The 22,587-nt window shown below is 43.4% G+C and overlaps 1 protein-coding gene across 4 annotated transcripts in view; it reads right to left on the bottom strand.

Moving 5' to 3' along the window:
* Positions 1 to 19,347, bottom strand: part of LOC110304629 (T-cell immunoglobulin and mucin domain-containing protein 2) — a 36,595-nt gene extending 17,248 nt beyond the window's left edge. Inside the window, exons 1-3 of one of the 4 annotated variants that reach the window (XM_021176057.3) lie at positions 19,179 to 19,346; positions 9,202 to 9,267; positions 1,417 to 1,474 (exon numbers count right to left, since the gene is read on the bottom strand). In XM_021176057.3, coding sequence (XP_021031716.1) covers positions 1,417 to 1,465 — 49 coding nt within the window. In that variant the 5' untranslated portion in view covers positions 1,466 to 1,474; positions 9,202 to 9,267; positions 19,179 to 19,346. Of the gene's footprint in view, positions 1 to 1,416; positions 1,475 to 6,098; positions 6,240 to 9,201; positions 9,268 to 19,178 lie in introns of those variants that run through there. The other 3 variants (XM_021176058.3, XM_029483908.2, XM_085830085.1) reach the window with 3 other exon arrangements.
* Positions 19,348 to 22,587: the final 3,240 nt, after the last annotated feature.

Here is a 22,587-nt window from a genome sequence, read left to right as displayed (position 1 = left end):
CCCTTGTATTCTCAGAACCTGGGAGGTGGAGGCAGAAGATGGGAATTCCAGGAGTTCCACCTAACCAATGAGTTCAAGACAGGCCTAAGCTTTGGAGACCCTGTCTCAAACCATCCCCTCTCTTCCCCCACAGTACTAAAGACTACAAAATAACTGACCCCGCTGCCTTGTTTATATAGCATTGATGGCTTCATAACAGAACCTTAATAACTTCAAAGTGAATTAGCAGAAAGGATTTTAGGACATTATAAGGAAGGGCTGAGGCTTGTTCTGGATCTCATGATTAGCCCTTTGCAAAAATAAATTAAAAAATAAATAAAACAAATGATTCCCCCTAAGTGGTGATCCCTTCTTACATGTTGGTGACATCCCCAGAAATCGAACAAGACCCACATGTAAAGAAAGGCAACATAGTTACAGAATATGCAACCAATCACTTAATGGTGCAGTTTTGAAAACTGAAATAATTAATTATAATTCTTATGGAAATGATGGAATAAAATTGCTAATTCCAATAGTTTGCAAGGTGGCCTTTAAGGCAGTTCTATGGGCCTATGATGTAGCTCAATGATACAATGCTTGGCTAGCCTAGGCTAGCTCCTTTGTTAAGAGTCTCAGCACAGGAAAAAACAAATAAGCAACAAAATTACAAAACAATGAACTGTGAGAATCACCCATATGGACGCCTAGGCTCTGAGCTTTTACATGATCTGAGAAAGTACTTTCCTTGTAGTGTAAAACGAGTAAATTTCTTATTGGGGCACTCATTACTTGATTTTACCAAATACCTTTCATAGAATTACAAATACATTCTATTTTAATTAAGTCATAAAAATATATTGTTTTTTTGCATGAGTCATCTAAGCTCTTGGGAGTTAGAGGCAGGGGGAACCAAAAGTTTGAAGTGATCCTCAGCTACCTATGGAGTCTGAGGCTAACCTGGACTAACATAGACCCTGTGTCAAAGGCAATTATATTCTTCCTTCTTTTGCCCTGTTAATGAAATGTTTTGAATTAGAATATTTTTTATGCATAATTGTATAAGTAAATAAAAAGGCACAAAGAGATGTGATGAAGGCTGACTTTGACTAGCCATCTTACTTGAAAGCATGGTGATTTTTCATTAACCTTTGACAATCACATGCAGTCATGTGTACTCCATAATACTTCTCGAACACATGCATGCATGCATACGCATGCTTGCCTGTCCATCACATGCATGCACCCCTTGCCTTACATGTTCTTGTGGATCATGTTTATTTAGCCATCAGTTTTGAAATTCATACATGTTAAGGGAGTTCTTTGGACCTACAAGCTATGCTCACTACATAACCCATGATCAAACAAGCCCAAGGCTTGTCATCTCTCCTGCCACCTCTAGCCTTCTCAGCATCCCCAGCCCATTGACTCACTTACCTGGGAGAAGCAGTATGAGGCCTGAAATGAAGACTTGAAGCTGATTCATGGTACTGACCTGAAGGACAGTGACAAGACAGTCTGGTTAGCTGTGGCATCAGCACACTATGTGTGATCAGGTCTTGACCCTGGCTGTATGAATCCCACTGGCCTCTCTGCTAGAGTACCCTGTCCTCCCAAACACATTCTTCTTTCCTGGTCCTTCCTCACATAGAGCCATCCAAATGATTTCTGGCCAGGACACAAATAAGGCAGCAAACAGAGAAAACTGAGGGCAGACATTAGACTGTGTGCTCTAAGAACTCTAAGTCACTGGGCATGGTGGCGCACGCCTTTAATCCCAGCACTTGAGGCAGAGGCAGACGGATTTCTGAGTTCAAGGTGAGCCTGGCCTACAAAGTGAGTTCCAGGACAGCCAGGGCTATACAGAGAAACCCTGCCTTGAAAGAAACCAAACCAAACCAACCAACCAACCAACCAAGCAAACAAAGAACTCTAAGTCAAGGTCAGTCTTCTAATGGCAAAGACACACTTGCCCTCTGATTGACACAGTACTGTTTCTGCTCAGAGCCATTCTGGTTGGTCCCTAGACCTCAACTACCTTAAACACAGGAAGATGGACTGAGCTAGAATGCAGTCACACATGGTGACAGAGACTATATCTTGCTGAGAGATGTCTAGAGACACCTAGAAAAGCACTGGCTACAGATCCAAGCCTTAGATCCACAGAGCTCTCACACCTAGATTTCTTCCTAGGTGAAATAGCACTAATGTTTGCTCAGCTTCCTGGAGCATCTGCTGTGAAGGAGAGCCTGAGCTATTTACTCACGGGCACCAAATACTCAAGAAGTTTGTAGGGCAGCTACTTTTAAGCCCATTTACAGAGAATGTTACATGTCTTCAGATTCCAAGTTCTAGATTTCAGCTTCTGCTTCTTAATTGCTAAACCATAAAAACATGAGTAAGCCTCCCTAGTACTTCATTAACTCCATTTCTGGTCAGAAGATTCTCTGACTTCCTGTCAGAGAGGAGAGAAGGCTGTTTCCAGTCTTAAAGATAGCACTAGTTCTCCTGAGGCCACCAGAAGCTCAGCATTCAGGTCTGGGGTCCTGCACTAATCACAGTAACAGCCTCTGCACGTCAGAAGAGATCAGAAAACCAGTACTGGGAACTGGTAGCCAAACACTGAGAATGTCATGGACACTAGACAACTTCAGAACATATAAAACCCACATGAGACATAACTATTTTACTTTCACATATAAAAATAGTGAGCAGAACATGGTACCGGCCATTCTGTTCCTTTAAGAGTTCTATTAAGGTAGGTAGGGCCATGCATGGAAAGGGGCATTCATTGCCTAACAGAGTTGGCTACCATTTGGCATGAAATAATTCTCACTGAGGTGTCTCACAGGGTGTCCTATGGCCTACTCTCTGAAAAGGAAGGGAACAGACATTGATGGTGAATGGCTCTGTACATTCCCAAAGCTAACTTTCTCACCTTCTGGAATTCAACTGAGTAACTAGATGAGATCTACCATGCTTTAAGCACCTTGCTGGTTGCTTGGAATCCTTTTACTTTTGCATTTACGTGTTTGAGAAGAGCACTTGAGTCCATCCCAAACATCAGAGTTTGAGTTGTGGTTCCCTGTTGAAGCCACCCCTGTGAAGATCCTGCAGGGAGACTGTGGAGGGATAGAACCTTTTGTTTCAAGAGTCATAACAAACATTAATTCTCAAATGTCTCCTCAGTTGTCATTTGATACCAACCCCTGCATCTCACCTAACATCCTTGTGACAGTCAGACTTCTGACTGTATGGTTACATTTTCACACAGCTAGCTTCCACCCACCCTGAAGCTTAAGCCTTTTAGAAGATCTGAAATCTGTAGAAGAGATTTTGAATGGCTAGATGGTGGCCATGCCTTTAATCCCACTCTATGGCAGGAGAGGCAGACAGATCCTAGTGAGTTTGAGGCCAGCATGGTCTACAGAGTGAGTTGTAGGACAGCAAGGGATACAGCAGGAAATCCTTAAAAAAAAAAAAGAGAGAGAAAGAGAGGGAGAGGGAGACAGAGACAGAGAAGTGGGGAGAGATTCTGTGTTCTGCTGCTGTGGCCTGTCTCCCTGATTTTTCCACCAGGATATTTGGAAAATGCCCTGATTTATGGCTTTCTCTTTTTCCAGCACTCTAACGATTCACATCACCTCTCCTACAGTGGAACCCAGTATTCATTCCTGATAACCTAGCCTATATCATGTTATTGAGCCCAGTCACTCCAAGTTGGATCACAATAACCCTTATTTCCTTTGGAATAAGAGCTATATTTTTTCATAATTTTTAAAAGATTTCATGTAAACAGTTTCATGCCATGCAGTGCATGAACATGCCAGGGCATACATGTGGTCAGAGAACAGCCATGTGGAGGAGGTTCTGGTCTTCTACATACAGGCCTTGGGGGTTGAAGTGATGATTGGTGCCTTTATCCCCTGAGCCATCTCAAGGCCTCAAGGCCTGGCTCCATTTTGCATTGTCAAAAGACAGGAGAACACATGCTACTAAAGTGTCTTGCACAGAAATGACACACATCTTATTCATTTGGAAGGCAAAATGTTTCCATTCTAGTGGTTCTATAGCTAAAGGCCATGGCAACATCAATGTCAATCAGGAGTTTTGAACAGATTTTTATTTTAACACAGTTATTACTAATAATCTGAGGATGGAGGTGTGTGAGTCACACCAACAGGGATGTAAAATATCCAGAATTGTGCAAGCAGTTTACATGCATGGGTAAGTGAACAGCTAACAAATAAATTCACAAACAATGACACAGATGGTAAATGTATAATCAGACCATGACATGTCCCACTGACAATCCTAGCTCAGAGCTCACTCAAGAAGCAGGGAGCCCAATTTCTTGCCCAGAGGTTTTTGTAAATGTCCCAGCCTAGGGCTCATATTTGCTGTCCTGAACACTTGTTCCAAAGCCCCGAGATCTTCTTTCCCAACTCATCCCCTCAGGTCTTTCCTAGATGGTATTTGTCTTGGCTCTTTTTCCTTAACCCACAGCCTTCACTTTTTCTCTTTTTACTGACCCTAGGTTAAATGTCTCAGATATTCTCCCTGGATCAGCTTTGATTTAAAGTACATGAGATTTGGGAATGATGGCTCCAGTCTGTGTGCACAGCACTCATAAAGCTGAGTGCTGGAGGATTGCCATGAGCCTTGGCTACCTACTAAATACCAAGCTAGCCAGCTCTATAGAGTAACTATCAATAAAGCAAAGAGCAAACCATAAAAGGCCTGGTGGCAAACTTCTGTAATCCTAGCATAGGAGAGGCTGAAAGGAGGAAGGTCAATGCTTGAGCTAGTCTGGGCTACAAAGAGGTAAAAAATGAAGAAGCAAAACCAAAGCAAGTGACAGGACAGGCTAAGAGCCGAAGGAGAACAGGTGAAGGGCAGATTGCATCAGCAGTGAGGATGTGAAGAAGGTGGGAGCTGAGGAGCAGAGGCATCAAATAACCAAATCCTCAGGGTTGAAGGTCCCCACACTAGCCCATGGGTTCCCACAAGACCAGACACTGAGCCCTAACATTTGCAGAGGACATAGTGCAGTGGGATGTCTTATTGTGTTATCTGTTACCATTGTAATACACTGACTCCTCCTAGTCCTGTATGAATGTGGGCATGCCATGGACTCGTGAGAAGGGGAGAAAACCCCTCTCGAGTTGTGTCTCACCTTCCACCTTTAGGAGGGTTCCACAGCAAACTCAGCTGTCAGGCTGCCCAGGCACTTTGCTCCCCTGAGCCTTCTCCTTGGGTGATGGAATTTTTCTTGGTTAACGTGAGTTTTGCAGTCTTCCTGAGTCACTGCATTTTGGGGTCAACTTTGGCATCCCATGAAGGTTACTCACCACCCACAGGGCAGCACTGTGAGGTGACAGGATTCAGTGACCATCACTGAATTCCCAGCACTCACTAAAGAGCTTATTTGTTCGTGTATTCGTGGAAACATGGGGACAACACGCTGCCAAAGCACACACTCAGTTGAGTCTGCATTCTTGCTTACTGCAGCCCTCTCTGAAGGAGTACACCATCTTCAATTCCCTTATTCACCCCCTGGGCCATGCCCCGCTGCTCCCCCTGTACTACTTGGTACTCACTGCATGCACTCAATTGTATATCCCAACTCCATGAGCTTCTGCTAGGCCTCCATCTATAACCAGAGTCCTGAACCCTTTCAGAGTGGTCTCTTTATGTCCCGTAGCCGTCTGCCTGCCAGTCCTGGCTGCTGTGTAAGCCAGCCATTTCCCTTCACTTTCTTTTTTTCTTTTTTCTTTCTTTTTTGGTTTTTCCAGACAGGGTTTCTCGGTATAGCCCTTAATCCCAGCACTCGGGAGGCAGAGGCAGGCGGATTTCTGAGATCAAGGCCAGCCTGGTCTAGAAAGTGAGTTCCAGGACAGCCAGGGCTATACAGAGAAACCCTATCTCGAAAAAACAAAAATCAAAAGTCAAAAGCTTGACTTCGGTACTCTTCTGGAAGCTGTGCTGTGGGGGGAATGCCTTTGCTGAGGGGTGTGTGTGTGTGTGTGTGTGTGTGTGTGTGTGTGTGTGTGTGCCAAGGCCCTGGGGTGTCCTGGGGATGGCGTTTCATGAATAGGCAACAGAAAAGAGTTGCTTACACACAGCTGGAACAGCCCAAGGTGAAAGAGGAGCATAAAGACAAGGGGGTCCTGAATGTCAGGTCACACAAATGCAAAGGAACTGGCAGCAATAACCTGGTCCTGGTGACCTTGCAACTGCGTGGCCAGTGACCTTCCTAGGTTGGAGACATCAGTGGAAAGGACTGTAAGGAAGAAGACAAGGTGAGAGCTGGAAACCCAGAAGACTTTTAAGGTGGAGTGAGCTGAAGCCCGTCTTTGCTACTTTGTAATTCTTCCTCCCACCCTTTATCCCCAACTACCCCTCAATCTGGACTCTAGCCCTTTTATACCATACGGAAAGTTCCCAGACTTCCAAATGTCACACAATCACAGAATCTGCAGCTGGCAAAACCCTGCCTCTGTTATAGCATGAGGCAAATCATAGGCATCCTGAAGGAGGACCGTCTCAAGCAGCCTGATAGCCCCACTGATTAAACTGACCAGGTTTTGTGGCACACACCTTAAATCCCAGCATTTGTGAGGCAGGCAGATCTCTGAGTTCAAGGCCAGCCTGGTTTACAAAGTGAGTTCCAGGGCAAATATAGAAAAACCCGGTTTCAAAAAACCAAACCAAAAAAAGGCACAAAGCATTTTCTTATGGTATTTTTGTGTGTGGGTTTTTTTTTAAGAAACACAAATTCCAAAATTGTCACTATACTAAGCAGCTGACATCTAAGCAGCTAGACATGGCTCAAAATCCCTAAGGCTGTTTGACCTTGACTGAGTAGAAGAACTTGCTGATGGTGGAGGGATAGAATATTCACTGACCGGCAGAACCAAAGCTATCTCAGGTTATCTTAGATCTTTGAATAGCCAATAGCTACTGAGATCAGCTTCTAACAACTTCTTGACTATTAAATGAAACTTGAAATGTAGCCTGGGGAGCCGGGCGTGGTGGCGCACGCCTTTAATCCCAGCACTCGGGAGGCAGAGGCAGGCGGATTTCTGAGTTCGAGGCCAGCCTGGTCTACAAAGTGAGTGCCAGGACAGCCAGGGCTATACAGAGAAACCCTGTCTCGAAAAACCTAAAAAAAAAAGAAAAAAAAATGTAGCCTGGGTTTGCTTCAGCTAGCTTCATCTGCTCTGAGGCTGGGAAGGCAATAAACTCGGACATCTCATAACCAAAAATCGCTTTCCGTTGCTGTAGCTCCCACCTCATGGCCTACCAGTGTGGTTGGTTGGTTGATTTATTCATTTATTTAGTTATTTTGGTAGGGCTGACCTGGAACTCTCTCAGGTTGGTCTCTCACAAATAAGAGATCCTCCTGCCTCAGAAGGCTGGGATTACAGGCATGACCCAACACACCCAGTCTGCCCTCTGTGCTTTGTACAAACACTAACCCTTCACTTTCATTTCTGGGACTGTCAAAGTTCGTGTTTGACCTGGTAGTACAGGCCTGCAACCCCAGCTTCTCAGGAGGCTGAGGCTGGAGAATCATGGGCTTCAGGCCTGTCTAGGCTACCTGAGCAGCTTCTCTAAATAAAAAATGGGGAAATGGGTTTGGATGGCTAGATTTAGAGGTCAGTGGCAGAGACCCTGTTTCCATCTTTTGCCAGGGTTTCTCTGTGTAGCCCTGGCTTTCTTGGAACTTACTCTGTAGACCAGGCTGGCCTTGAACTCAGAAATTCACCTGCCTCTGCCTCCCAAGGGCTGCGATTAAAGGTGTGCGCTCCCACGCCTGGCTGTTTGTTTTTTGTTTTTGGTTCTTTTTTTACTTAAAAAAAAAATATGGTGGCCTCTAACTGTAGCTCAGTTGGATTTTAACCCCTTCCTACTGTCTCAAGTGTTGGGATTGCCAACATGCTAAGATCAGGGTTTCTTTCTTTTTCTGTTTTTGGCAGGAAGCCCTGAGTTCAATCTTTCTCATCAGATAAACACAGTATGGAGGCGTATGGCTACTGGGGAAGGCAGGGTCAGAAGTTGAAGCCCATCCTCAGCAAAGCTTCTGTTCTGAGGAAATCCTGACACACAAGAGGCTCTGTCTCACATACAGTGACAGGAAGAACCAGTCACAGCAGTTTATGCTTGGAATCCCAGAACTCAGGGGAAGACTGAAGATCTAGGCCAGTGAGATTTCACAACTATGTTGTAAAAATCGAATGAGAGTTCATTATGATATATTTCCTGTACTGTCTGACTCTTGGCTTATTTTAAAATCTTCACAGTTTAGGTGGGGGAGAGAAGCATTGGGGCTTTGGAGTGTGAAAACACAATCACTATTGCATCTGGAAGTGAGGGAAAATACCAGGTCAGACAAAGAGCATGAAATTCCCCAAACACAGAATATGCATCCGGGAGAAGCAGTATACCGATTCTCAACATAAATGCATACATTTTAAAAATCTCGAGCCTTACTCTAAGTATCTTTCCCAACACTAGGAGCTGAATAGATAGAACAATGGTTAAGAAAGAGTACTGGATGCTCTTCCAGAGGACCCAGGTTCAACTCCCAGCACCCACATGGCAGCTCACAACTGTTTGCAATTCCAGTTCTGGGGAGGAACTGGCAACCCCACACTGACATACATGTGGACAAATACCTATTCACATTAGATAAAAACAAATCTTTTTTTTTTTTAATCCACATGAACACCACGCTCTAAACGGTGCCCACTTGCCGGCCATGTGCTCCCCTTCTCAACACTCCAACTAAAGCAAATCTTCTCTTTCTGGCCTTGCCAAGTTCACAAACACAATATCTCAAATTCCAGAAGCCAATTTGAAGCTATAGATCTGGGTCTATAGGTCCAGGCCTAACTATCTAAGGCTTAGTCTAAAATTACCAGACTATTCTCTTCTACAGTTTCCTTCATATATCTCATATTAACTCCATTTAAGAAGGCTTTAATAGCTCACACATTAAAAAGTCCATTATTCCATTTAAACGAGGATCAACCTTCCAAGAATCTGAAGAACTCTATTGGATATTAAGTTGTCCTAACATCTAGAGACTCATCGTTGTTCCAATGCCGCCATAGAATCCCACATCGTCTCAAATACAAAGCCACATGGCACAGAATCTCCAGGGACACTGTCCTCATTGCTTCTCTCTAACTCGAGCCTGCAGAAGACGGAACTTACCAGTTAGGAGAGAGCCGCAGCTTCTGGTTAGTGTCTCCTTCTAATCCTCTGCTGCTGATGGAGCTGCTGATAAATAAAGAGAAATCTGTCCCAGAATTCCATCCTTATCTCCTGGCCACACCTTCAATATTTTGTTTGAAAACTGAGTCTCTCTAGTTCTACAATCCTTTTGCCTGATCGTATATGTTCAACTTAAAGAGATTATAAAAAAATACTTTAAAAACTACCACTCAGGAAAACAGAGGCAGGTGGGTCTTCTGAGTTCAAGGCCAACTCGGTTTACATAGTGAGACCTTGTCCCCACAACAACGAAGCTAACTTTCTGCTAGGCGATCTCTAAAGCTTCAGCAAAGGTCTTCACTTGAGTTCAAACTCCAGGTCTGGAGATCATTATGACTTTGAAAAGTTTTCGGCAGAAAGGGACTTTGAAATCTGCACCAGCTTTCTTAGTTGTATATGAATAAACTGAAAGTCAGAAAGAGGAATAGAATATAGATAGAACCCAGCGAGGGACCTGGTGCACAGGCAGAAGTGAAAGCTGACTAAATATACATGTTGATCTGCCAGTCAATTAACAGTTTAAGCAAATAGAGCTAGACTAAAGTCCCTGCTTGCAGAACTCTAAGGGGAGGCTGCCAGCTTTCTAAGCTGAGCTTCTCCATGCCCTCATACGCTTTTCAGGCTTACTAACTATACAGGCTTCCAGAGTTGGGTAGTTGCAGAGGAAATTTTTTTTTAAGATTTCTTTATTTATTATATATATGTAAATACACTGTAGTTGACTTCAGACACCACAGAAGAAGCATCAGATCTCATTACGGATGGTTGTGAGCCACCATGTGGTTGCTGGGATTTGAACTCAGGACCTTCAGAAGAGCAGTCAGTGCTCTTAACCACTGAGCCATCTCTTCAGCTCCGCAGAGGAATTTTAATCCAGAAACATAACTGCTGTGGCAAGGGATCACATTTGTCTGTGTGGTCGGGCTGGAATAACACACCTTTAATCCCTCTGGCTGGATTACAGACACACCCTTGGTACACACCTTTAGTCACAAACAATGAAGGTAAAGTTGTTGTAGAAGGAAGCAGTCATATTTGAAAGTGATGTCTAATAGGCAAAGTGATGAATGAGAATGAGTCCAAGATAGGATATGCCCAACTCTCAGGAGAATACAGGAAAGAGAAGCTACTTAAAAGAGAAGGAAGGAAGGAAGGAAGGAAGGAAGGAAGGAAGGAAGGAAGGAAGGGAGGGAGGGAGGGAGGGAGGGAGGGAGGGAGGGAGGGAGGGAGGGAGGGAGGGAGGGAGGAGAGAGAGAGAGAGAGAGAGAGAGAGAGAGAGAGAGAGAGAGAGAGAGAGAGAGAGAGAGAGAGAGAGAGAGAAGAGAGAGAATATGAGAGTTTTAGAGTTTTACCAGGATAATTTTTAGAGACAGGCTACAGGTAAAGACAGAATAAGCCAGAAAATGAGAAGAAACCAGATTAGAACAGATTGCCAGAGTTAGTTTGAGGCCAAGCAGAGCAATTCAGTCAAAAGCTGAAAGAAGCTACTTTGAAACAGTCAACTTGGAGAGGATTTGGGCCAGAACCAGCCAGCCATAGCAAAAAGAGCTAGAAGGAATGGGTTCATTCAGCAGTTAGCCTCTGAGACAATTACATCTGGTGAATAAAATTTACTTTTACAGAGAGTTGTGCAAGATGGTGAAGACAGCTTGGACATGGGTTTAAGCCAATAGAAAATATTTCTTAGCCAGCTGCATAAAAAACATGTTCTGAGTTGACATAGTTCAGTTAGCCAGGAGCAGAACTATAGAAACTAAAAAGCAAGGTTAGTACATTCTGAGACTTTCCCAGAACCGTACTGACATTGATAGATTAGGTGTTTGTTTTAGTTTTGGCAGGAGGTGTTTTCCATATGCTGCTGAATGTTACAGACTGAATGGCACTTCCATGTGGAGTCAAGTTTCAGGGCTTGCTAAGGTTTGGTGCCCTGTTATACTGGTCTTAGTAAATGAGTCAAACTGTATACTAATCCTGTTATAATGAGGTGTAGTTGGTCCTACAACTCTTGTTGTTATCCAGATAAGGCAGAATAGCAGACATCAGAATAAGGGAAAGTGCCTAGGTTAACAGTTTTGGATATTAGGCAAGTTTTAGCCTTTTGTAAGTCCTCTAATGTTGATTTGGGGTACCCCTAGTCACCGTGAACTTTGTCAGTTAATGGGCTGATAGTCTGAACTGTTTTTACCCCTGTAGAAACTGTAGTACAGGGACCAGATGTCCGACAACCAGTAACATTGGCGAATTTTTGGCTGGGATCTATCCCTGGGGTGCCTTCTGTGGCATAAATTCTGAATCCTCAGGATTTTCCTGTTTCCCAAAGACCAGAATATTTTTTTTGAAGAAATTTGTTTTAGGAAGCCTCATTTCACAATCTCAAATTTTGATTTTGTAACGGAAACTCCCTTGTTTCTAGTAATCAAGTAAGGCATATGTAGAATTGTAAATTTACAATTTCTATCTTTTTTTTTTTTTTTTTTTTTGAGACAGGGTTTCTCTGTATAGCCCTGGCTCTCCTGGAACTCACTTTATAGATCAGGCTGGCCTGGAACTCAGAAATCCGCCTGCCTCTGCCTCCCGAGTGCTGGGATTAAAGGTGTGTGCCACCACGCCCGGCCAATTTTTATCTTAAAAGATATTTTCCATATCTTTTTTTCCTTATGCAACTAGAAATTTAAAACGGGCATCAGAAAGTAAAAGTCAAGATGGAATATGGGTTTGCTAGCTTGAAGTCGCACTAGCTAATACCTTCTCTATGCCTGTCTTCAGTTTTTAATCCAGGCCTGAGCGTGATGAGGATTGGATCATAACCCTGTACTGATATCCATAAGGCAATACACACAACTCAGGAGAAGGCAGAAGGTCGTGGAGTGGAAGAGACCAGGGCTTATTGAAACCTTAATTTCTTTTTTTTTTTAAATTTTTTATTAGATATTTTTTCATTTACATTTCAAATGCTATCCCAAAAGTCCCCTATACCCTCCCCCTGGCCCTGCTCCCCAACCTACCCACTCCTACTTCTTGGCCCTGGAGTTCCCCTGTACTGGGGCATATAAAGTTTGCAAGACCAAGGGACCTCTCTTCCCAATGATGGCCGACTAGGCCATCTTCTGTTACATATGCAGCTAGAGACACGAACTCTGGGGGTAGTGGTTAGTTCATATTGTTGTTCCTCCTATAGGGTTGCAGATCCCTTTAGCTCCTTGGTTACTTTCTCTAGCTTCTCCATTGGGAGCCCTGTGTTCCATCCAATAGATGACTGTGAGCATCCACTTTTGTATTTGCCAGGCACTGGCATAGTCTCACACGAGACAACTATATCAGGGTCCTTTCAGCAAAATCTTGCTGGCATGTGCAATAGTGTCTGGGTTTGGTGGCTGTTTATGGGATGCATCCCTGGGTGGGGTAGTCTCTGGATGGTCCATCCTTTCATCTTAGCTCCAAACTTTGTCTCTGTAACTCCTTCCATAGGTATTTTGTTCCCTATTTTAAGGAGGAATGAAGTATCCACACTTTGGTCTTCCTTCTTGATTTTCTTGTGTTTTGCAAATTACATCTTGGGTATTCTAAGTTTCTGGGCTAATATCCACTTATCAGTGAGTGCATATCAAGTGATTTCTTTTGTGATTCGGTTACCTCACTCAGGATGATATCCTCCAGATCCATCTATTTGCTCAAGAATTTTATACATTCATCGTTTTTAATAGCTGAGTAGTACTCCATTGTGTAAATGTACCATATTTTCTGTATCCATTTTTCTGTTGAGGGACATCTGGGTTCTTTCCAGCTTCTGGCTATTATAAATAAGGCTGCTATGAACATACTGGAGCATGTGTCCTTATTACCAGTTGGAACATCTTCTAGGTATATGCCATCTTCTTGGTATTGCGGGATCCTCCGGTATGGCTATGTACAATTTTCTGAGAAACTGCCAGACTGATTTTCAGAGCGGTTGTACAAGCTTGCAATTCCACCAGCAATGGAGGAGTGTTTCTCTTTCTCCACATCCTCGCCAGCATCTGCTGTCACCTGAATTTTTGATCTTAGCCATTCTGACTGGTGTGAGGTGGAATCTCAGAGTTGTTTTGATTTGCATTTCCCTGATGATTAAGAATGTTGAACATTTTTTCAAGTGCTTCTCAGCCCTTCGGTATTCCTCAGTTGAGAATTCTTTGTTTAGCTCTGTACAACCCCCCCCCATTTTTTTTTTTTTTTTTTTTTTTTTGGCTTTTCCAGACAGGGTTTCTCTGTATAGCCCTGGCTGTCCTGGAACTCACTATGTAGACCAGGCTGGCCTCGAACTCAGAAATCTGCCTGCCTCTGCCTCCCAAGTGCTGGGATTATAGGTGTGTGCCACCACGCCCAGCTGTACCCCATTTTTAAATAGAGTTATTTGAATTTCTGGAGTCCAGCTTCTTGAGCTCTTTGTATATATTGAATATTAGTCCCCTATCAGATTTAGGATTGGTAAAAATCCTTTCCCAATCTTTTGGTGGCCCTTTTGTCTTATTGACAGTGTCTTTTGCCTTACAAAAGCTTTGCAATTTTATGAGGTCCCATTTGTCAATTCTTGGTTTTACAGCACAAGCCATTGCTGTTCTGTTTAGGAATTTTTCCCCTGTGCCCATATCTTCAAGGATTTCCTCACTTTCTCCTCTATAAATTTCAGTGACTCTGGTTTTATGTGGAGTTCTTTGATCCACTTAGACTTGAGCTTTGTACAGGAGATAAGAATGGATCAATTCACATTCTTCTACAAGATAACTGCCAGTTGTGCCACCACCATTTGTTGAAAATGCTGTCATTTTTTTCCACTGGAGGGTTTTAGCTCCCTTGTCAAAGATCGAGTGACCATAGGTGTGTGGGTTCATTCCCGGGGTTCAATTCTATTCCCTTGATCTACGTATCTGTTGCTGTACCAGTACCATGCAGTTTTTTTTTTTTTTTTTATCACAATTGCTCTGTAGTACAGCTTGAGGTCAGGCATGGTGATTCCACCAGAGGTTCCTTTATTGTTGAGAATAGTTATTGCTAGCCTAAGTTTTTTGTTATTCCAGATGAATTTGCAAATTGCCCTTTCTAACTCTGAAGAATTGAGTTGGAAGCTGGGCATGGTGGCACAGGCCTTTAATCCCAGCACTTGGGAGGCAGAGGAAGGCTGATTTCTGAGTTCAAGGCCAGCCTGGTCTACAGAGTGAGTTCCAGGACAGCCAGGACTACACAGAGAAACCTTGTCTCGAAAAACAAAAAATAAAACAAAACAAAAAAAAAGTTGAGTTGGAATTTTGATGGGGATTACATTGAATCTGTAGATTGCTTTTGGCAAGATAGCCATTTTTACTATATTAATCTGCCAATCCATGAGCATGGGAAATCTTTCCATATTCTGAGATCTTCTTCAATTTCTTTCTTCAGAGACTTGAAGTTCCTGTCCTACAGATCTTTCATTTCCTTAGAATCACAGCAAGGTATTTTATATTGTTTGTGACTATTGTGAAGGGTGTTGTTTTCCTAATTTCTTTCTCATCCTGTTTACTCTTTGTGTAGAGAAAGGCCACTGATTTTTTTTTTTTAGTTAATTTTATATCCCGCTACTGCACTGAAGCTGTTTATCAGGTTTATGAGTTCTCTGGTGGAATTTTTAGGGTTACTTATATATACTATCATATCATCTGCAAATAGTGATATTTTGGCTTCTTCCTTTCCAATTTGTATCCCCTTGATCTCCTTTTGTCATCGAATTGCTCTGGCTAGACTTCAAGTACTATATTGAATAGGTAGGGAGAAAGTGGGCAGCCTTGTCTAGTCCCTGATTTTAGTGGGATTGCTTCGAGTATCTCTCCATTTAGGTTGATGCTGGCTACTGGTTTGCTGTATAATGCTTTTATTATGTTTAGATATGGGCCTTGAATTCCCGATCTTTCCATGACTTTTATCATGAAGGGGTGTTGGATTTTTGTCAGATGCTTTCTCAGCATCTAATGAGATGATCGTGTGATTTTTGTCTTTGAGTTTGAAACCTTAATTTCAATGAGTCCATAATCTAGAGACAGTCCATAATCTAGAGACAGTCCATTTGGCAGCAGCGTCTATGGCTTCCACTTTCTTGACCAGGATGTAGTTGATCCATGGTGTAATGCCAGCTACTTCCACAGCCATAGGAGTGGAGAGAATCACTGTGTAGAGTTCTATCCCAGTTGGTTTCAGTGGCTCATTGGCTACCTGCTTGGACGCAGACAGTGTCACTGGACTGAAACAGGGGGAAACTGGTAATGAACTGGGAGGTCAGCTGGATCTCTCAGTCTAATGGTGGGTTTTCTGAAGTACCTGGAGTGACTTGAGAAAGAAATTGTAAGAGAATGCTGCCAACTGTTGGTCTTGGAGCCTGGGAAGCAGGGGGCAGGATACCTCTCTCAAACTGAATCTCATATGGAGTAAATCCATCCCTACAGCTGAAGCAAAGTGAAGGAAGGAAGGATGCTCTAGCTTTTTTTCTTTTTTAATGTCTTGTTTATTCTTTCTACCTGAGGTCTATATGCACAATAAAGTCTTTAATATATGTTTAAAGTTTTAGCTATTCATTGATGAGTATGGGCTATGAAAGCCAGGCCATCATTGGATCCCATTGCTAGTGAGAAGCCTCTTCCTGAGGGAACTTTTTAACCTGCTATCTGAGCAGTTTCAGCCTGTTTGAGGGACACTTTACCCACCTTGAAAAAGTGTCTTTAAAAACTAGCAAGTACTTTTATCCTCCCCCAGCAGTCTGGATCTTGGTGAAATCAGTTGTTTGAGAGTTTGTTAAGGTGTTGATTGCTCATCCCTACCCCTTCCTGGGTAACGGTTCTCCATTTTGGATTCATTTGAACATCTGGCTGAAACATCCTGCTTTAGGCTGCCCAGTCTGAGGTACAACATACCTTGGTCTGAGCAACTCAGAAAGTTTCATGGATCCCAGATGAGCAAACTCAAGCCAGATTAGATTATATTAAATTCAGGTTTATTGGAGTGCTGCTGTCAGGTGGGCCAGTTTACTGGCACCAAGAAAGGAGGCCAGGAAAGTTGTCTTGAGAAGGGAGAGAGAGAGTGGAAGAGAAAGAGAGAGAGAGGAAAAAATAGAAGGAGAGAGAGAGTGAGGAGACCAAAATGTCTGGATTATATAGGGAAGAGTCTCTGGGGGAAGGGCAGTCCAGTCTATAGGCTGGAAAGTTCAGGGCTGGGGGAAGGGTATGCCAGGTAGGGACTGAGGGATGCTGGGAGAATCTGGAGGCCAGATCTGCTCTAATATGTGAAATATGCATCTTAGCCCCTTGTCCTGGGGTCTGAAACCAGAGATGTAGCCTGGTGCAGGTTAGTTGCTAACAGTCCTGCCAGTTCTTTCTGAGAGAGTGATCTTTCCTTTCCCTCTGGTGTCCTCCTGTCTATGGGTGGGTTTGAGCTGTCCCTGTTTCCTTTAGCATGGAGTCTCAGGTAGTATCACTCGGGAATAACTCATGTCATTACACTATCAATAGGTCTCACTGGGTGTATTAGTCAGGGTTCTCTAGAGTCCCAGAATTTATGGAATGTCTCTATATATTAAGGGAATTTATTGTAATTACTTATAGTCTGTAGTCCAAGTGACCCAACAATGGGCAGCTGTGAATGGGAAGTCCAGGAATCTAGTAGTTGCTCAATCCCACGGGGTTAGTTGTTTCAGCTGGTCTTCTGTATAAGCTGGAATCCTGAAGAAGTAGGTTCCAACACATGGGCTGGCAAATAAGTGCAAGCAGGCAAAGAAGAGTGAGTCTTCCTTCTTTCAATGTTCACATAAAGGCCTCCAGCAGAAGGTGTGGCCCAGATTAAAGGTATATACCACCATGCCTAGATTTGGAACTTGTTTTGTCTCAGTCTGGCCTTGAACTCAGAGATCTGCTTGCCTCAGTCTCCTGGGATCAAAGGCATGTACTACCTTGCTGGGTCTAAACATACTATGCCTCAAGATCTCCATGTCAAGATCCAGGTCAGAAGCCTGAGTCTTCCAGCCTCAAGATCTGGATCACAAATATGCCCTCCATTTCTGGATTGCAGTTCCTTCCAGACGTAGTTAAGTTGACAACCAGAAATAGCCGTTGGTCTTAGGGATGTTTGTCAAGCAACCAGGTCAGAAAGCCTAGCAGTGTGGGACAGAACTTTATAAGGGAAAGCAAATAGCTCCTAGGATGGTCAAGATTTTTTTTAACGCTCCTTTTCCCTCTTTCTGTATACATCACATTGTAGATATGACTGGTAGTAAACAATATTGACTGACAGTCCTTGTACATGGTGGTGGACTTACCTTTGCCCCATCTGAGAGCCGGGATCAGAGCAATCAGTTCTGCTTTCTGGGCTGAGGCACCTTGCTTGAGCTCAAATCATTTTGGTTAAAGTAACTACTGCAGCTCCCATGTACCTGGTTTCATCCTTCATCTCCTGTCAGTCAAGGATGAGCACCTGCACTGATGGTGGTAGGTTTCTCAAGTTGACTCAAGAATCAGCCAGGAGTAGGGCCTGGTACTGGGTCATACAGTCATTAGACTTGTGTCATTCTGCTGTTCCACAGAGGAGGGACTCAGGGGTGCTGTTGGGTGCTATGAGTATAACTTGACCCAGAGTTAACTTGTTTGTTTGTTTGTTTGTTTTTTCATGAAACTTCCAGTAGCTACTGTAGCTCTTAGACAGGTGGGTCATCCTTGGACTACCAAGTCCAGTTGTACAGATAGGTTTGTCACAGATGTTTCCATGGCTCCAAAGATTGAGTTATGTTAAGACCTACTCATTTTAATACAACCATAGTCATTTTGAATCTAGTCCATTTAGTTCATAAGGTGAAGCTAAGTTCAAATTCTCAAACTCCATTTCCCAGAAGTAATTATTCTAGCTGACACTGAGAAAATCTCCCAAAAGGTCCCAATACTATGGCTGTATCACTCATCCTCGATTATGTTATTACGCTGGAAAACCCCTGACCACCACCTCACTTACCTCACTTAGGCCAAATCAGCTTAAAGGTTGTCTGGTAATACTTTGTCTAGTTAGCCAAAATGTAATATTCCTCCCCCTTGTCTTCTGCGCTTGGTTTTCCTATAAAAAGCCTGCTCTAAGAGTAGACCAGCATCAGAGTTTGGTTCCAGAGTCTTCTCTATGACCCTGATTCATCAGCTTGAATTAAGCCTTCAATAAACTTTCATCCTATCTGACATCTGTGTCCACGTGGTTAGTGGGTGACTCTTCCTGGACCACAACAAGTTAAAACCACTTTCGTCTTTTGTTTAGTCTCAGTCCAGATTAGGGGCGCAGTGCCCTACTTTGTGCTCGTGTATACAGGTCTTTCTATTTCCACAAACTCTGGTATCCAGAGGCAGCAATATCTAGCTGCACCTAGGAACTCTTAAACCTGTCTCGTCGTCTTTGGAGTTGGGATCTTAAGGATGGTAGCAATCCTGTTGTGAGACAGGCTCTCTTTGCTTCCCTTTTGTTAGTAGCCAAGATAAGTAGCCTTCTACAAAAGTGGTCTGTCTTAGCCAGTAGTTTTAATTTAACTTAATTTAATTTGAGTCAGAATTTCTCTGGGTAGTCCTGGCCTGCACTCACTCTGTAGAGCAGGCCAGCCTTGAACTCAGAGATCCACCTTCCTCTGCCTCCCTAGTGCTGAGATTAAAGGCATGCACCACCATGGGCTGATTTAGCTGATATTTTGTAGCCTGAGGTCTGTAACACTTGCAACAATTCCTCAGTGGCCCTGTTATAATCTGTTTTCCAGGGAAGCCTCTGAGGCAGGAAGTGTGTATTTAGTGTCTAAATCCTGGGCAACCTGGTCCATGTAAGTTGGGTGTTGTAACCTACTACCTAGGTTACAACAGGTCTAGGTCTGTCCATTTGAAAACAAAGATGGGTGGACTCACCTCTGCCTATCGGAGGCTGAAGAATTAATCTTTCTGGTCCAAGACGGTGTACTCCTATTTTGCTGAAAGAACCAGTCATGAGAGTCAGAGGTCCCAGGACCTTTCCCAGTCAGGAGAGGTGACCCAGGCTGACTGTCAGGGAACCGGGGCTCCTGTCTTTTCAAGTTAGGCAACATGGACTTTAGTTTCCTCCTTTTGTTTCCAGACTCACTGAGAATGGTTTGATCCGGACAGAGGTAGATGGACTGGTTAGTTGAGCAATTATAGGAGCTTGGTGTTGGGCCAGTCCTGGGGGTTGGGTTTTTTCTGACAGAGGGTAAGACATCAAAATTTGGCTGAGTATCTGTAAGACTAACTGCATCTCATCCTCAGAGAAGGCGACAGTGGCTTTCTGTTTTTGCAAAAGGTCTTGTCCTCATCAGTTCTCTGTTATTAAACACCCTCTAAGCTATCTCCAGCAACTGGGACCTGCTTATTTCTTTAAATTTCTTTTAACTTTTATAACTTAAAAATATATATATCTGGGGCCAGCTGGGTAACAAAGGCAATCTTGTTAGTAGCTGTCCTTAATCCTTTAAAAAGGACTCAACAAGGGTTCCCCCTGTCCCCCTTAGCAAGTGTTGGACAGAAGGGAAAAATCTGTTCTGTCCAGGTTGTACTATCTGGCAGGGATCCATACCCCCCCCACCTCACTCCCCACCCAGCCCAGGGGTGTAGGGGTGTTGTTCCCCCCCCCCCCGCCTTGTTTTTTTTTCTGAGAATGATGGGTTTCATAGATCATTGTTTGAAACAAATACATACATTGTGAAAGCGACAGGAATGGAAATTCCTCCTTCCTTTGGGGCTCAGCCCTGAGGAACTTTCCCCCTTTCCTTACAGCAGGCACAGAACAGGGTTAGAAGAAACGCTCACCTGGGGGAAACTATTTCCCCCTTCCTGTGTGCATTCCCCTGGATAAGAGACCCAGTGTTTCCCAACCTCCACACTTGGAGTAGTTCTGACCATGAACAGGAAGGAGCCAAGCAAGAAAACAAACAAGCACTCCTATTCCTGGAGTGCTTTGTTTTTGTTTTTGTTTGTTTCTCTGCCTGACTTGGCTGAGCCAAAAGGATTTAGATCCCCAACAGGAGGTTCAAGCTGGGTCAGGGGAAGGTTTCACACCACAGAAAACCACTTGTGAATATAGGGAAACAAAGTTTACAGACACACACACACAAGGAACAACTGGGAGTGGCCACCATACAGACTTAATGAATTCACACTCAACATCCAGCCATTCTGAACAGACAGGAGGATCCAGTAATGTCTCAATGGATCCCAGAGTCTGGATCAGTAGCCATGTCTGACCTCTCCTATGTGTTCAAAGAGAAGGTTCCCTAACTACACTTACCTTCAGAAGTGACAGACCAGGTGACTAATTTGTTTTCTTTTGGGGTAGACATGTCAGACTCCTGGGAAAGCATTAGGAAACACATGATCAAAGGGAGCCCTGGGGACCTGAAATAACTCAGATTACACACCCCCTAGTGACTAAGCCCACTCATTCAGTCATCAGGTTCTCCAGCGCGGAAGTGAGGATTAAAAAGAAAAAAGACAGTTAGACAACATTGTAGCGTGACCCCAGTCAATTCTGAGACTGAAGGCAAATTTTTATTTTTCAACCCACTTTTTAATAGCATATTAATTACATGCAAGTATTTTGGGCAAGCAGTACAATAAGGAACAAAGCAGCAAGTGAAGTCCTGTGATTATGCCTGATAATTGTTAAAAAAAAAAAAAAGGCTTATCGCTGGGCAGTGGTGGCACACGCCTTTAATCCCAGCACTTGGGAGGCAGAGGCAGGCAGATTTCTGAGTTCGAGGCCAGCCTGCTCTACAGAGTGAGTTCTAGGACAGACAGGGCTATACAGAGAAACCCTGTCTCGAAAAAAACAAAAATAAATAAATAAATAAATAAATAAATAAGAAAAAAATAAAAATAAAAAATAAAATAAAAAAGACTTATCATAATGACTTAAGCCCACTTCTTCATCCAAGCCCCAAAATCTTGTCTGAGGCCTAGTTCTATCCTAAGACTAAAATTCCTGCCGAATCCTACTTCCCTATCACAGCCTAAAGTTAGATTCTTGCCTTATCTTGCCCTAATGTCAGATTCCTGTCTGAGCTTACTTCTTTGTCCTTAGCCATTGTCAGACTCCTGCCAAGTGGTACCCCAAAAGGCTTTCCACACCCTAGGAGTTCCCTGACCAGTACACTCTTCCTCAAGCCAAGGGGCTCCAAGAACCTCCATGTCTTGAGGTCCAGTCTCTGGGATCTTGCTGGGGTCTCCAGAAATGTTGTGGAGTATTCAGCTGAGAAGCTAATTAAGCCAATTAGACAATTGTTTAATTAAGCCATTTGTCAATCTTTTTTTTTTAACCAACTTTGTGATCTTTATCGATGGGTGACAACTTTATACTCCTAGGAATCAATACACTGTGTACGTGGGGGACACAGCATCAGAGAGGCATGGCAGGAAGTTACACAGCAGACACTGGGAACTGTTGGTCCATCATTGTGCCCATTATTCATGTATACACAGCATGAATGTGATTTGAAATCTTTTCATGGTAATAAAGTTACAATCATCCACCTCTGCCACCTGACGTCTACCCACATGTCTGACCCACGGTGTCTATGCCAGGGGGCTCCCTCTCGCAATCGTTAAAATGTTTCCTATTAGGAACCAGCAACAAGTTTTTGTAGTTATTTTTGTCAAACTTTATTAACCAGCCAGCTTTGATACTTGGTGCTTGGGATCTCAGGGTAGCACTAAGCCACTCTCAGGATGAGGTTTTAAGCACAAAAACAGTGTTCTGGGTTGACAAGAATAGTTGTGTGTGTGTGTGTGTGTGTGTGTGTGTGTGTGTGTGTGTGTAGAGATGACTCAGCAGTTAAGAGCACTGACTGCTCTTCCAAAGGTCTTGAGCTCAACTCCCAGCAACAACATGGTGGCTCACAACCATCTGTAATGGGATCTGATGCCCTCTTCTGGTGTGTCTAAAGACAGTTACAGTGTTCTCATATAAACAAATAAATCTTTTTTTAAAAAAATGTTAAAAAAAAAAAAGAACAGTTAGCCAGAAGCAGAACTACAGACGCCAAAGAGCAAGGTAGCTAAATTTTGATACTTTCCCAGGACTGTATGGACTTTGATGGGAAGAATCTTTTAGTTTGGCAGTCTCCACATCTCTGAATCCCTTATGTTAAGGTCTCAGGGCTTGCTAAAGTATGGAGTCTTGTGAAAACAGAAAGCTAGATAAGATCCTTTTGTGTTCTGGCAACTAGAAGGTGCTACATTGTTCAAAGCCAAATGTTTCCAGAAGGTATTGTTGCTTTCAAAGGCTCCCATGTCTCTTCCAGTCAAATAA

This window comes from Mus caroli, unplaced genomic scaffold (genome assembly GCF_978045245.1).
Source record: "Mus caroli unplaced genomic scaffold, Mus_caroli_1 scaffold_13, whole genome shotgun sequence".
Classification (NCBI taxonomy): Eukaryota; Metazoa; Chordata; class Mammalia; order Rodentia; family Muridae; genus Mus; species Mus caroli.
Note: the sequence above shows the minus strand (reverse complement) of the source record. Positions and strands in the feature narration are given on the sequence as shown.